Source organism: Sprattus sprattus (genome assembly GCF_963457725.1).
Source record: "Sprattus sprattus genome assembly, chromosome: 1".
Taxonomy (NCBI): domain Eukaryota; kingdom Metazoa; phylum Chordata; class Actinopteri; order Clupeiformes; family Clupeidae; genus Sprattus; species Sprattus sprattus.
The window spans coordinates 71,424,725-71,439,445 of record NC_137920.1 but is presented as its reverse complement, the minus strand read 5'-3'; the positions used below and the strand labels follow the sequence as shown (position 1 = coordinate 71,439,445).

Genomic DNA, 14,721 nt, shown 5'->3' with positions numbered 1-14,721 from the left:
ACCTCCTAGCCCTCTCATGTTTCACAGCCGGGTACTCACCGGCACACAAACAAATGCACCAGGAGAAAAGCCTTCGGTTTTAGTGAAAATAGGACAGGATTTAGGTGTGGCCAAAGTCAGTTTGCAAAGTACAGCTCACTATTCGTGCCGACACGGAATGATTAAAATAATACGCATAGGCTAAACATCGCATGTCCTTGATAAGAGGTTGGATTGTTGGCAATTCACAGTTAGGCTATGTCATTTAACTTCCTCATTATTTTTAAAGCATGCGACTGAATAAACCCAAAATGGCTTTATTACTACAGGCCTGTTGTAAATAATATTTATAATAATATGCCCGCAAATAGGGCATACAATAGTTTCTTCTCCAGAAATGTATTAATGTCGTTGATCTTGCGCAAACACAGGATAATTGAACAATATTAAGCTGCAACATGTCGGGTAAACTTTCATTTGGCTTCCTTTCGTCACGTGGCTCACCACAATGTAGGAAACCAATAAGGCCCTATGGAATTTATCACGGAATCCTCTGACATACGCCTGAGACCATCCTTGTTATTTTATTTATAAAGCATAAATGTTGATGAGAAAATGTCCATCTTCCTTTCTTGTATTTAACAAGTCATATTTGAGTGGGACAACTGATACAACATAAAAGCATGATTATTTATGAAGTTTACAGTATTGTCCATTAGAGGGCGCATGCGCATGGAATGAGGCTCCTTTTTCATCACGTGCTGGTCTTTAGTACATGCTCGGCTTTTTAGAGGGACGTTTTAGTGCCTGTTCATTTATGTTGCCATGTATCATAAATATCGCTAAGGTTCGCAAAATGTGTTAAGATGTGATTCATTATTTTGACGAATTAATAATTTAGGTGAATAATAGAGAGCCGTATGAAAGGTATAGGTATTCTAGGCATATGCCATCCAGTGGTAAAGCAGTGGTAAAACAGTGCACTAAAAGTTTCCATATCACCTCTTGGTATCGATGCAGATTAAGATCCGAGTAGTTGTGTAGGCTACCCCTGTCCTTAACAGGGCGCCAGCCGGGATCAGGGTGGGGAAGTTTCATTCAGGAGAAGTTAATATGATGTGCTGTTCGTTGAGAGGTCCCTTGAAGGAGCAGCTATTACATATAACAAAAACACGTACCCAGTCAGTGAAGACGTGGCTGATTATGCTATAGGCCTACAGTGTGCCGCTGAGGTCAAGTGCGAATAAAATATGGCCTATTAAATAGTGGGTAGAGACAGTGATGAAAAAAATGGCAAGTTAACAGAGAATTTTATATGCTCAGAGACAAAGCTCATGCAGCTTCAGTAATTAGACCTCAAGATAGCAATTTAATCTTTAAGGCATGTTGCATCAAGCATAAAGAGAAAGTAAAGGCAACTTGCACACTGTTAACGCCGTTAATGCTCCTGTGTTTTATAGCGTACAGCTATATTTCCTCTCACACTGTACTTCTGCCTGATACATTTGTGACCTTTATCTAAAGGTGGATACTGACTTCCTTTTTCAGTGTTATTGAGCTGAGCTGTTCAGCAGCTGCGTACGAACTACACACTAGTTGTAGCGCTCTTTTTAACGCCCAAAGTATCAAATAATGATGCAAATGTGCTTATATGATGAAGTAAATGTCAATATCATAAAGATTGTCTTATCCAGAATATTTCCATTTTGATGCCCTAATGTTGCTTTGGGCTCCTTTAATGGCCCCACTCAGCTGGTTCAACCTGCCTTCACACTGACCCAGAACAGGAATATGTCCTTCTACCTCTGTAACCGGTCTTCTTTCCACAAACCATGTGTAAATGTTTTCCCTTATCTACTGCTCATAGCATGAGTGAATCTTTGACCTCTTGGTTAAGTAAATTGACTACAATTCCTTTTACTTCACTTACACATCAAAGATGTGTTTTTTATTGATCAAAGATGCAAGATTGTGCAAAATGGGCAGATTATCTTGGCAATGACAAAAAGGGTTTATAATGCTGGATTTTATTAGCTATGAAATTAAATCATGTTGTTCTGTAACAAAGATTGTAAACGTTAAATCATGAAATGCAGAATTAATTCGACCTTTGTATCATTGCAGAGCAGGTTCCTTCACTCATGGCCTGCATGTGCTGGACCCCAAAAGTGATCAATTTAATCTTTTTTTTTATTTTTAAATATGCAGTTTTTTTGCAATGTGAATAGTTCAGAAATGTGTTGAAGTTAATGGAGGAATACTAGATAAGCTAGCCTCATAACAATATCACAGAAGTATTTTACGTCAGCTTTCTCGGTAAACAGTAAAGGAGCCTTATCGAGCTGCTGTCATGTGGCAATTGTCATCAAAGCCAAAGATGTTTCCAGTTTAATGTCTCGGTGGGTCGCATGGTTAGGCGCGTCTCCCTCTTTTGCGTTTGCAGGTCCCGTCTGCTCGTCCCTTTGAAGAAGCACGGGTTTGGCTGGTGGCCGGTCGTTCCACCACAGCTCTGCCCCTGGGTGTCCTGGGGGGCGTGTCGGTGTGCAGCGGAGGGTTGGAGTTGCGCTCCGTGGCGTTGGCTATCCTCTCCAGGCTGCGGCTGATGGAGAGCAGGAGGGGGTACGTGCGGCTCTCCATCCTGCGGAGGCGTGTGTCCAGGCCACGGCGCAGGGCTCCCACCTCCCTCTGCAGCACCTCCAGGCCCCCGCGCTGCACCTCCAGCAGCTCCTGCTCCCACCGCCTCCGCGACGGACACGGAGCACCCGCTGTGCTCGAGACTGCTGGGGGACTGACTGAAACTCCGCCGGTCCTGCTGTTTGCTCCAGCTACAGGCCTCTCAGAGGGTGTTGGTGCTGGGCACCGTGTCAGTGTTGGTTCTAGTGTTGGTACAGGTGTGAGTGTTGGTGTTAGTGTTGGTACAGGTGTGAGTGTTGGTGTTAGTGTTGGTACAGGTGTGAGTGTTGGTGTTAGTGTTGGTACAGGTGTGAGTGTTGGTGTTAGTGTTGGTACAGGTGTGAGTGTTGGTGTTAGTGTTGGTACAGGTGTGAGTGTTGGTGTTAGTGTTGGTACAGGTGTGAGTGTTGGTGTTAGTGTTGGTACAGGTGTGAGTGTTGGTGTTAGTGTTGGTACAGGTGTGAGTGTTGGTGTTAGTGTTGGTACAGGTGTGAGTGTTGGTGTTAGTGTTGGTACAGGTGTGAGTGTTGGTGTTAGTGTTGGTAAAGATGTGAGAACTGGAACAGCTGGCGAGGGTGCAAGGGTGGGTGTGGTGGCTGGGGTAGGATCTGGTGCAGTTTGTGTGACTGTTGATGGGAGTGGGAGGGTGAGTGGGAGTGTAAGTGTTGGTGCGAATGTTGGTGCCGGTGCAAGAGCAAGTTTTAGTATGGGTTTGAGTGTTGGTATATGTGAGAGTGTTGGTATGGGTGTCAGTATTGGTGCTAGAGTGGGTGCAGTTGCTGGTGCAGGTGTTGGTGCGGGTGCAGTTGCTGGTTTTTGTGTGGGTGGGGGAGCTGGTGCCGGGGTTGGTGTGGTTGCTGGTTCGGGCTCAGCTGCGTCACAAAGAATCACAGAGGAGAGAGTTGGTATTTTTGTGGTTGCAGTGGTTCAGTACAGGCTATGCAAATACATTGAAAAGTTTAACAAAGTTTTAAAAGGTAATAACGATGTGAATGAAGAAAGGTAATGTTGTCTTCCTGATTGATAAGTGTGTGACACATTTTGTAGAATGTATGCAGCTTGAAGGGTTTCCCTCTCTATCATCTTGACACCACGAGGTACTGCTGTGTTCCAAAGACCTCCTGACCATCACCCTCTTCCTGTACATGCCATGAAGATGAATCTGCACTTAGGGTAGCCCTTTGTTAGCCTGGTGACACCAGCCTACGTATTTCCGCCTGAATTGATTTCAAGCTCATACTCAGTGTGGCCCAACCCCATTGACAATCGTCTCCAGAACTCAAAATTTTGCAGGACCAATCAGCGAACAGTTCAGAGCTGTGACGCAAAACTCGCCTTGGAGGAAAAGACACGAAAAGCTATCGGAAAAGTTGTCTCAACTCTCGAGAACATCAGAAAATTAAAAGGAGAACAAGAGTATTTTCCTGTAAGTTTTATGATTGGAAAGAACGTCGTAGCTCTTCTCCCAACTGGCTTTGGGAAGAGTTTAATCTAACAAATGCTTACTAAACGTTGCTGATTGGTTAAGGGAACTCCAATGATTTTAAACCTCAAGATAAGCACCCGCCCATCTCGGAAACCAAAATGCATTGGGTTGGCCCAGACTGAAAGACGGAATGAAATGGAGTCACAGGCTGGTAATGGCCAGGCTAGCCCTTTGTTGCTTATTTAATGGATGTAGAAAAACTTGTAAATGGCTTCGTGGATTACATTGACTGTGATGTAAAGTATACAAAGAAAAGTGTGCCCTATGTTTGAACTTTTTGAAAAAGACTGTACAAAAGAACAAGCTCACCAAGTTAAATACATGTTTTGCCTTAAATACACGTATTCAAACATACATTTTCTTTCTTTGTTCAAGAAGCTGCCTCTCTGGGGTCTATCTGCCAGGCTGGCAAGGACTATGCTTTGAAAATGGAGAATTCATTCTACAAGTCCATTCATTTTCAAAGCCTCAGCACTGGTCAGGTGTCTTAAGAGACAAAACAGAACAACAACAACAAACAAATAAATAAACATTAGTTTTGCTGTGTACTGTCCTCTCTTACCTGTGGGTGCGTTCTCTGGGCTTTGCAGTGGCTGCATACTCAGTGATGGGAGGATGGTCATTCCCATGGGGCTTGAGTGGGAGAATGCCGCTGTAATAATAGGCCCCTCCTGACACATTGACACGATGTGACTGCCCATTCTCGTCTTGCGCCGCCGTTTCAGGTCGCTGAGGCGTTTGCAGCAGGAGGTGGCAGACTTGGTGGGGCCACAGCGAGCACGGTTGATGGCGGCTGCCACCTCTTCCCACGCCTGTCGCCGATCCGAGAACCGCGGAGGGTGCTGTCTGTCACCGAAAAGCCTGTGGTAGCGGACCTTGATCTCGCGCAGGAGGATGTCCATCTGCTCCTTCGTGAAGTGGTTTCGGCTCTGGGGTTTAAACTCCCTCTGCAGCATCTCCAGGCTCCTGTGGCGAACCTCCAGGGGCTCCCAAGACTGGCTGGGGACACCCACGGTACCCAAGGGGTCTTGACTGGGGACCCCCACGGTACCCAAGGGGTCTTGACTGGGGACACCCACGGTACCCAAGGGGTCTTGACTGGGGACACCCACGGTACCCAAGGAGTCTTGACTGGGGACACCCATGGTGTTAAAGGGAGCAAAGGGGTGGAGAGATGCTCCAACGTTTCCGCCATCCGCTGTTCCAGCTACAGGGCTCTCAGAAGGTGAGGTTGCAGGTGTAGCTGGTGTCACCAAAAAAAAAAAAAACACAAAGGAAGGCAATCTTTGAGCAGATAATTTATGTAAAATCAGTTTATCCCACTGTGGCAATTGTTAAGTAAGGTAAAGGTTCAGTAATATACCTATTCAACAATCTATCATGTCTTTCAATCAAATGCTTATTTCCTTGTTCAGCAAACTGTTGAGAAAAAAAGAGACCTGTTTCGCTGCATGGCTGAGTGTCCTTTCCTGCAGGTCCATTCTCTGCTCTTTGTGATGGCTTTGTGCTAGCTCTGTTGACCAGCTTCATCTTGGCACGCCGCTTCAGGTCTCTGAAGCGTCTCTGGCAGCCGCTGGCAGTCCTGGTGGGGCCAAAGCCAGCGCTGTTGACCGCTGCCGCCACCTCCTCCCAAGCCTGTCGGATCTCGGCGAACGGCAGCCCTTTGCCGTAGATTCTGTGGTAGCGGGCCTGGATCTCACGCACCAGGACATCCAACTCGTCCTGTGTGAAGCGTTGTTGGCGAATGCGGTCCATCATCTGGGACTCCTGGAGCACACTGGGATGGTTAGCACACTGACAGCTTTCAAAGCTAAGGCCCCAACCATCTCTACTCGTTACTTCCATTAATCAATAAGACAGACGGGTACGCTGAGGCCAACCTGGCACATGACAAGACATTTCTGTCTGCATGTGGACACTGAGCGACTCTACTGTAAGTTTTTGCAAAAATCACACAGGCCTTCAGATTGAGATGTAAGCACCCCCTCTGTACTTGTTAGTCCACCAAAACATTTAGATAAAGCATGAAAGTACCGTTAAGTAAGGAACGTGCTCGTCATCAGTAGTAGGTCTGCTGGGGGCAGCTGGAGTGATGCTCTCCCATGGTTAGGGATTATAATGGTTTACAACATCAGAAACATGACGTGAGACACCACATGAAAATACAGCACAAATAATCCAATAATAAAAAAAATCTCACCATAATTTACAACCTGATATTAACTGCCTATCAACCCGAATAGCACTCCAACCATTTTGCAAGATGAATGACAACAATCACCACAACAAACAGGAAGATGCTGTCAAAGTTAAGAGTTTGAAATCTTCAGAGGGAGAAATGGTAGGAGCATTCTCAAGTTCTAACCAGTAAAATGTTACATGATTGGCCATGAACATATGGCAGTTTGATGGATGTCAGAAAAAAAAAATCACTGCAACACCTTGGTAACCCCCACGTACTAGGCATGCTTACCTTCGGCATGTTCGGTTTTAAATGTTACTCCAGTCTCCGGCTTCCCCCAGGATTCAACTATATGTCTTAAAGGGACGGAAGCAAGCATGTTGTTTCCCCCATTGCTGTCGGAGTCCATGGGGTCGGTTTGAAGGTTAAAGGCCTTGGACCTTAGAGTGTTAACGAGAGATGTAGGATTGCCGTCCAAGTCCTGAAAGAGCCGAAATATTTTCAAAACTACTGATAACACAACTGACTGTTAAGCAGCTTCATTTAAGTTTTCATACTGTCCTCTGCCTATTCCAGGGCTTTCTATTAAGCACCACAACGTCAAATGTATTTGCATTCTATATTCTGAATCTATATCCTTTACAACGTATTAGATGTATGTTACATGTTTACTATCACAATTAATTTAATTCAGCGTGCGAGCATGATTCTGATGGGCACATGAGAAGCACTGCTAATTAGAGCGACGTTGATGATGTATTAGTATGAGGACATTTACACACTGAACATATACATACGCGTCCTAATGTTGATAAAGCAATTTCAGACAAGCTATTTCCGTCTACGTCAGGCGAATACTTCCTTCACGTTTGACATTCGATTGGGACTTTTCATTCATTCGGACATGTCAAAGAACTCCAGTTTAACAACACAATCGAAGTCATGGGATTAACAGTATAATATGATGTGGCAAAAGCAAACCATATTTGTTGTGGCAGTCGATTTTTATCCGAAAACAGCTTCAGGACCCTTTCACTATTTCTTCTGTCGCTATGGTTTGTGTAAGGGACCGTGTACAAATTACACATTTCGTGATGGTCGTTTTTTGACTTGCTAGTTGGTATTAAGAAATATGCACTGAAAATGAATACATTTATTCATGAAGGGTAAAGAAACTGTCCTCACTGCCAACAGGGCTCGAGAAAAGGCATAAATATCAGCTTGCACCATTAGAGGTGAAGTACGAAACATAGCGATCCCATACTGGTCGATGCCGATTGGTTAAAGGTTAGACGAATAGATCGCTAAGGAATGAGATGTAATTGCCCCCTCTGTGTTTATTAGTACAATGAAGCCTATAATTTAGATAAAGCATTAAGGTACAGTTAAGAAAGGACTCGGGGAACGCTGAAAATATTGTATTTGTTTTAGATAATTGTTAAAATATTGAAATGCATTAAGCTGACTATATTGTTATCACACATAACACACCACAAAGAATGGGGGAGGGCTGTGTGATGGGTGTAATAAACAAATCACTGAGCACATACCTCACATACCAAGCGATTAAAAGAGAAGCACTTTCATTCATTCTTTGCATTTAGGAATTAGTGCCACCACTTTTGAAGTTATCTCATTGTGTCAGTTTGTAAATGTAGTAAAAGCTGACTAGTTTCCCACTTGAGAATGTCACAAAAACTACCTCAACAAATAGCACTTGCCAAATATTCAACCCAGGTCAGGGCCACTGTTAGGGTACTGAGCATGACTAAATTCTGATCCAAATCCTTTCTGTTATCCTTATTTTCTAAGTTCACCTTTCTACTACATACCCAAAGATGTAGCACCTGTGTCCCAGGACAATTCCTAGACCCCCTCCAAGTATAGTTAATTATAATTATGGTGCAGGAGAAAGAGAAAGAAGAAAAAGAAGAAGGGAAGAAAGGAAGAAAAAAATAAAAGTCCAAGAGACTGGAGGCTATGGAATTACTTTCAGCCTACTCTTCCGACGGTGTGGTAGGACAAATCGTCACCAGAAGATACTGTCATTTTGGAGGAAGATACGAAGGAAGCCGTTCAGTTCTTTTGTTTATTGTTTAGCATGTTTTTTTTTTTAATGTTAATGTTTTATTTATTTGAATTATTGTTCTTTGTCACCACACTTCAGCAGTCATCTTTTCAGGCATAAAAACAGTGCTCAAATTGTATTTGCATCTTTAATTTAAGAAAAAAATACAATACAATGTACAATATATAACAATGTAAATAATTTAGACATTTCTGCTTCGGCCACAAAACCTCACTTAAAACTACACAAGCTAGCACAAGTACTTATTCTGTGTGGTAAGCTCTCCCAGAGCATTCAGGACTAGCCAAGACACATCCGTAACATTTCACCATAGTATGGGACATGTGTCTCTGAAGACCAATGTCCTGTAGGCTTTTGGAGTCCTCATCCCTATCCTTCAAGAGTTCCTTTGACAAAATAAGAGAGCAACACTTCTTGATTTGGAGAAATCTTCCTGGTTGCAAGGAAAAGAGTCACATGTCTCGTCTCGCCATCCATTTCGAAAATGCAATGTTTGGGCTTTACATTTGCATTTTTTCTAGAGTACTTAATCAATTTGCCTGGAGGCTGCTTACTAGGGTGGCAAATACAGCTGCTCACTTCCTGACCATCACTGGCTGTGACAACAGCCCCATGGTAGTCACACACCACTTCACCAATACAAAAGCTGCGTTTTGCCATGATGCTTGCGCCCGTCCCTTCAGAGTGTTGGATACAAAGTCCTTTCCATTTTTGCTTCTTCACATGTCTCCGCATCCGTTTGCAGTCCATAATGTTATCAGCAGATCGACAGGGTATCCACCTTTTAAGAAGTCGCTGGATGTTCGTTTTACCGACCCATGACTGCTTTTCAACCCATTTTAGGAGATGCGTTTCTGTTGGCTGACGCCAAAGGAATTGTGCTGTGAAAAAAAAGTTTTGTTAGTCATGAATACATTAATTGACAACTTTGAATTTGTTTTTCAGGAAAATAACGTAAGATGTGGAAAGAAAATACTCACAACGAAAAAATGTTTGCCGCAGTTTCCACTGCTTCTTCTCCGACTGTTCATAAGCCTTTCGCCAAGAAGACTTCCCTACATCCTCTAAAAGTCCCTGTTTCGATTTAGGCCCATTAATTGTCACAGGACACTGTGTAAGTGCGATGTCAAATGACGGATCCGAATCCGATCTTGCAGCAGTAGTAGAACGGGTTGTTCTGCCTGGATTACTGCTACTTGTACTCCCAAGAGTGACAAATGACGGATCCGAATTCAACTTGGCAGCAGTAGCAGAACGAGTTGTTCTGCCTGGATTACTGATACTTGTACTCCCAAGAGTGACAAATGACGGATCCGAATCCGAATCTGAATCCGACCTGGCAGCAGTACCAGAACGGGTTGTTCTGCGTGGATTACTGCTACTAGTACTCTCCAAGGAAGGCGTCTTGGAGCGGTAATGCTGCTCTGCTGTTGCATTAAAATGGGTAAGGTAACTTGCCACCATTGTTTTTGCTGAATCTGTCATCTCCCTAGTGTTTGCCTGGAAGACTCTGCGGGCCATCGTGCTGCTCACTTCCGGGACATTGAACTTTTTTTGCAGCCGTGCAATGTCATTTGTGGTACGGTGAATCCCCTTTCCTGTGCTGGAAAGGAAGAATAAATCTCTTGGATCTTCATTGTCCTGATCCCTCTTGCGTTTCCTGCCGGATCTCTGGAAGACTGGCCGCAACAGTTTGTAGTACAGATCGAACCACTGTTGGACAAAAGAATGAACATTAGAGGAGAAAAGGACATTAACAAATAACAATATACTTTCAGCTAACAGGTTCAGGCAGGAATTGCGATGAACTTACGTGCTCCTGCTCCTTTGAAAGCGCAAACGAGGACAGTTGTGTTGTGGAAGTCTTGTCCTCCTTTACCGCAACCACCCAACGTGGCTCACCTGTCTCCGGTGACATATCTTCAGACCTGGATAACCACTCACTCACAGTCATGCTCTCCACCACACTCGGCTGTTGCATGTGTCCTAGAATCACCACAGCCTCAAGGTAGTACAACACAAGTATTTTATCGCCCGAATCCAATGTTTCAGGACCTTGTTCCGACAGTGCATCCAAACATGCCAAGAATTCCTCCTTGGCCTCTTCTAACACAGCCTGACAGTCTTGTGTTGTCAACTGATTTTCGGCCAGCAACCAGTCATGTCTATGAGAAAAAAAAAAGAGTGTGATATGAGACGTGTGAATTATGTCAGAAGTGAAACCCAGTTAATTGCACCAGTATCAAATGTGATTACAACTAATCACATTACAGCAGGCAGAAAAATGACCAGGTATTTATATAGGGTACAATCAATCAAACCTTTGGTTGAGGATCTCCTTCCTTGCATCCTTGTCCAGGCCTTTCATCATACAACTGAGGGTTTGAGTGAATACTTTGGCCTCTTTATGGAGCTCCTTATCTGTATTTATGTTGGTTATGTGGAAGCTCAGGAATCTTTTCAAGCTCTTGAGGTAATTCAGCTGGGTTCTCTTCTTCAGACTAGCAGATGTTTCACTGAGGAACGTTTGTATCTTTTCTCTCGCATGAACAAACTGCAAGGATGCTTCCTCTTTGTTAGCAAAATATAGATACCGAGAGACGTTTTCAACCTGAAAAATAAAAGGTATAATGTTCAATTACCTTCTAGTCATGACTGTTTTGCTTCATCTTTTATTAAAGCTGCATATACCGTAAATGTTCTCATAAAAAGTGTTAAACATTTATTGGGCTTACCTCCTGTTTGTAATTTTTAATCTTTTTGTCTTCCTTCAGGTGCATGGCAAAATCATTGAGAAGTGGGTGGCTCAGAGGATGTCTGTCGTAAAGGCCTTTCTCGTACATTTCTTGCTTGCTTTTTTGAGAAAACGTTCTTGTTCGGGTGTCAACAGGGACCTCCTCAGCCATTTCAGCCCCTTCAAAGTTAGAAGTCGGTCGAGTGAATGGTCCAGCTTCAGCATCGTAATTGGGCAGAGTCTGAGCAGCTAGAGGCTCAGCATTGGCTTCTACCGGAGAGTCAGGTCCATCACGTACAACCATGTGGCGACGTTTCAGCTCCTTGACCAGTCTGTCAATAAGAAAACAAGATATTTGTAAACATCTGTAAATAAAACATGTTATCTGAAAAAGAACTCTGAGTACGTAGAACGTAATGTGGAAGCCACCTACCTTTGGATTGGATTTTCATCTGACATAATTTCAGTGAGGACTGAATAATTGAAAATTCTGCCTTCCTTAAGGAGCCCACTTGCATCACGCTTGGCCTTTTCAACAATGGCTTGAATATCTTCCTCAGAGTCACGCTTCATGCATACCCTCCTCAAATGGACAGACAGGCCCTCTTGTGTTTTGGAACAAACAGGACATAGCAAATAGTGCCTGTTTGGAGGATTCCTTGAAAAAGAAAATAAATGCATGACATATGTAAGCATGAAATGTACAAAACAATGGTACTAAGTAAAATATTAAAAATAAAAGTACTCCCCATATCGTAGTATTTTCAGCAGTTAGGTATGTGATGATAGATATACACACAGACAAATTACTTTAGACATAAGCTTTTTTTCTTGGTCATGAATAGCTTATCTTAATCTACAGAAGACAAACATAATAAACATATATTATATTTTAAAAAAATAACAGAAAGGCATTTACTATTCCTTACCTAGATGCCATTTTCCAAGATGAGACGACCAGTCAGTCGAGATGAGGTGATCTCTGGAAGAAAATAAAAATCTCTTTGTTCAAGCAGGAGGTTCAAATTAAAATAGCTTTCTGAAGAAGAATGCAAGGTTGAAGAAGTAGCAATCAAAATACCTTTTGAGGCTTTAGCCTAAGAAGGATACTTGTAAGGTGTCAGCATTCAGTAGATTCTCTGAGCATATCAATCTGAAGGGGTTTTCCCAAGTCCAATTAGCTCTCTGAGGGAATCTCCTTATTTATGCACAGCTAGGCTTTTTGAGTCCCAGGCCAATTTCTAGACTCCATCCAAGCAGCAGTGTAAGCTGGATGTTCCCTTCAGCTTTGGTGAAATGTTTTATACTGCACAACTTTTAAAGCATACAGCAGCCATGGTCCTATCCAGGTAATTCACAGCCCCTCCCTCATACAAACACCCAATCAGAGACATTGGCCAGCATTTTTTCTTAATTTGGCAGATATTCACACATTTCTAAAAAGTGTGAATGCTGGAGAGATTAAGGGAATATTTGCATACTTGCAATCATGTACCAGCAATACCTATCCTTTTAATGGTTCAAGATGTCCTCCATCAGAATGTTCACTTCAATTGACCATAACAACATATCTCAGATGAGCATCCTATACTGCTGGAATGATAAGAAAGGAGAATCACCTGAATCACCACATGAAGAGATTGAACACTTGTATGGTTTTCATTTCAGTCAGAAGCGGGATTGGCCCAACATGCTAGATCAGATGTAAGTCCCAGATGTAAATGTCACTTAAACCTACCCCAACAAATAGCAATTACCATACTTATCAACACAGGCCAATGTAATTGTTTGGGTACTGATTGTGACACAGATATGATGCAACTTCTTTATGCCATCATCTTTTTGTCAGAGATACCTACATACTCAGCAGTGAAAACAAAGGTTGCCTGGCAGGAAGCAGAGGAATCATCTCTATCACCCCAAAGAGAAGCATTTATTTATAAACTTTTCAAAATGAATGACTTTGTTTGAGGAAACTTTACAGAACACCAATTTTCAGGCTGGAAAGAATGGACATAAGGTATAGAATGTCTTTCTACCTAAGAGACAATGAGTTTAATCCAGACAAACACCCAAACTTGAAGGCACTTTTTGACATTTAATGAGAGAGTTACTAGAGTTGAGTTATCAGTCTGTCTCCTTTTTTCTGAAGCATCTTCTGCACTTACATCTATATGTCTGAAACAAACATGCCAAAATGCTGATCATTTCTGAGACTACCCCAAAGAGAAGCTCTTTTCATTGCATTTAGAAAATAGTGCCCCATTGGTCAGCATTTCTCCTCAACTTGGCAGATATTCACACATTTCTAAAAAAGTGTGAATGCTGGAGAGATTAAGGGAATATTTGCATACTTGCAATCATGTAAAAGCATGACCTATCCTTTTAATGGTCCAAGTAGTCCTCCATCAGAATGTTCACTTCAATTGGCCATAACAACATATCTCAGAAGGGCATCCTATACTGCTGGAATGATAACAAAGAAGAATCACCTCTGTAGAGATTGAACACTTGTATGGTTTTCATTTCAGGCATTTGGACTGACTCCACTGACTACTGTGGCTACACAGATGAGACTACCCCAAAGTGAAAAACTTATCGCCACATTTCAGAATAAGTGGTGCCATGTGAAGTGATCTCAAAGTGATATTTAGACAGAAGCAGGAGTGGACCAACATGCTAGATCAGATGTAAGTCCCAGATGGAAATGTCACTTAAACCTACCCCAACAAATAGCACTGCAATCGCTGATGTATTAGGTACCCCAAAGTGAAAAACTTTATTTAGCTCTTTATTTAGCTCTCCCGGGTTGTAGCATTGGCTACATGAATGCATCCATCCCCTCCAGTGTAGCCTATTAGTTTCGAGAATGTTCGAATACATTACTTCAAAGACATTTTCGTCCGACTGGTCCTGGTTGTGCACTGGTTGGAGGAGACCTCTTTGGAGTTTCTTCGCAAGTCCACAAAAGACATCGTTGTGGACATAAATTAACGGTCATTCACTTAACAAAATGACAGTGTGCACTTACACAGGTATCTGTTGAGCCCTGCTTGCAGCCCCATAAAACCGCTGAATCCATACGATTTACCCTTTGCATTTTTGACTGTGATATAAAACTTGCTGAGTAGGCCTATTTGATTTAATTCCGTTTTTGAGACTGTGCTTAAAGTCCTGTCTGCGGTGCTCAAAGCATCAGTTCTAAAAAAACAACGAACACCCACTTCGTTTGTCCAACCGCCTTTTTGCGTTCGTTTTCGTTTTGCATTTTATATATTTGTTCTACATTTCATTATTTAATTTACGAATGTATCTACCTCTGTATACACCATTCACACACCCTAAAAGTAGCTGAAAAGTGAAATTACACCCGAGCCACGACTACGAGGCGCTGGGTCCTGAGATAGTGGGTCACGCATATATTTTCTGCATGGCGTGCAGCTACTTTCACGTTGGTTAGAGGGAAACTTCGGGATTTTTCAATTTGGGCCCTATTTTCCGATGTTTTAAACCTGTGTACTCCCTGTATATTATCATATATGTCCACACTTACCCTGGATGTAGGAAAAAGTCGTTTT

At 42.7% G+C, this 14,721-nt stretch overlaps 1 protein-coding gene across 3 annotated transcripts; it reads right to left on the bottom strand.

Annotated features, from left to right (window-relative positions):
* Positions 1-1,993: 1,993 nt before the first annotated feature.
* Positions 1,994-7,365, bottom strand: LOC308374639 (uncharacterized protein). 3 transcript variants are annotated; one of them, XM_080850518.1, is made up of 5 exons: positions 7,302-7,365; positions 6,173-6,801; positions 5,578-5,905; positions 4,701-5,381; positions 1,994-3,524 (listed from the first exon to the last, which is right to left on the bottom strand). In XM_080850518.1, exons 3-5 carry the CDS (start codon positions 5,894-5,896, stop codon positions 2,392-2,394), a joined length of 2,133 nt encoding a protein of 710 aa, XP_080706644.1. In that variant the 5' UTR covers positions 5,897-5,905; positions 6,173-6,801; positions 7,302-7,365; the 3' UTR covers positions 1,994-2,391. The 3 variants fall into 3 exon arrangements, with proteins under 3 accessions (XP_080706644.1, XP_080706643.1, XP_080706642.1); XM_080850517.1 differs by lacking the exon at positions 7,302-7,365 and having other exon boundaries at positions 6,612-6,633; XM_080850516.1 differs by lacking the exons at positions 6,173-6,801; positions 7,302-7,365 and having other exon boundaries at positions 5,578-6,027.
* Between the last annotated feature and the right edge of the window lie 7,356 nt (positions 7,366-14,721).

Coding starts and splice junctions, on each gene's coding strand:
- LOC308374639 (XM_080850516.1), bottom strand. CDS start 5,983: ATGGAAGTAACGAGTAGAGATGGTTGGGGCCTTAGCTTTGAAAGCTGT. Junction 5,382..5,577: donor TCAGCCATGCAGCGAAACAG/GTCTCTTTTTTT, acceptor TGGTGACACCAG/CTACACCTGCAACCTCACCT. Junction 3,525..4,700: donor CCCAGAGAACGCACCCACAG/GTAAGAGAGGAC, acceptor TTTGTGACGCAG/CTGAGCCCGAACCAGCAACC.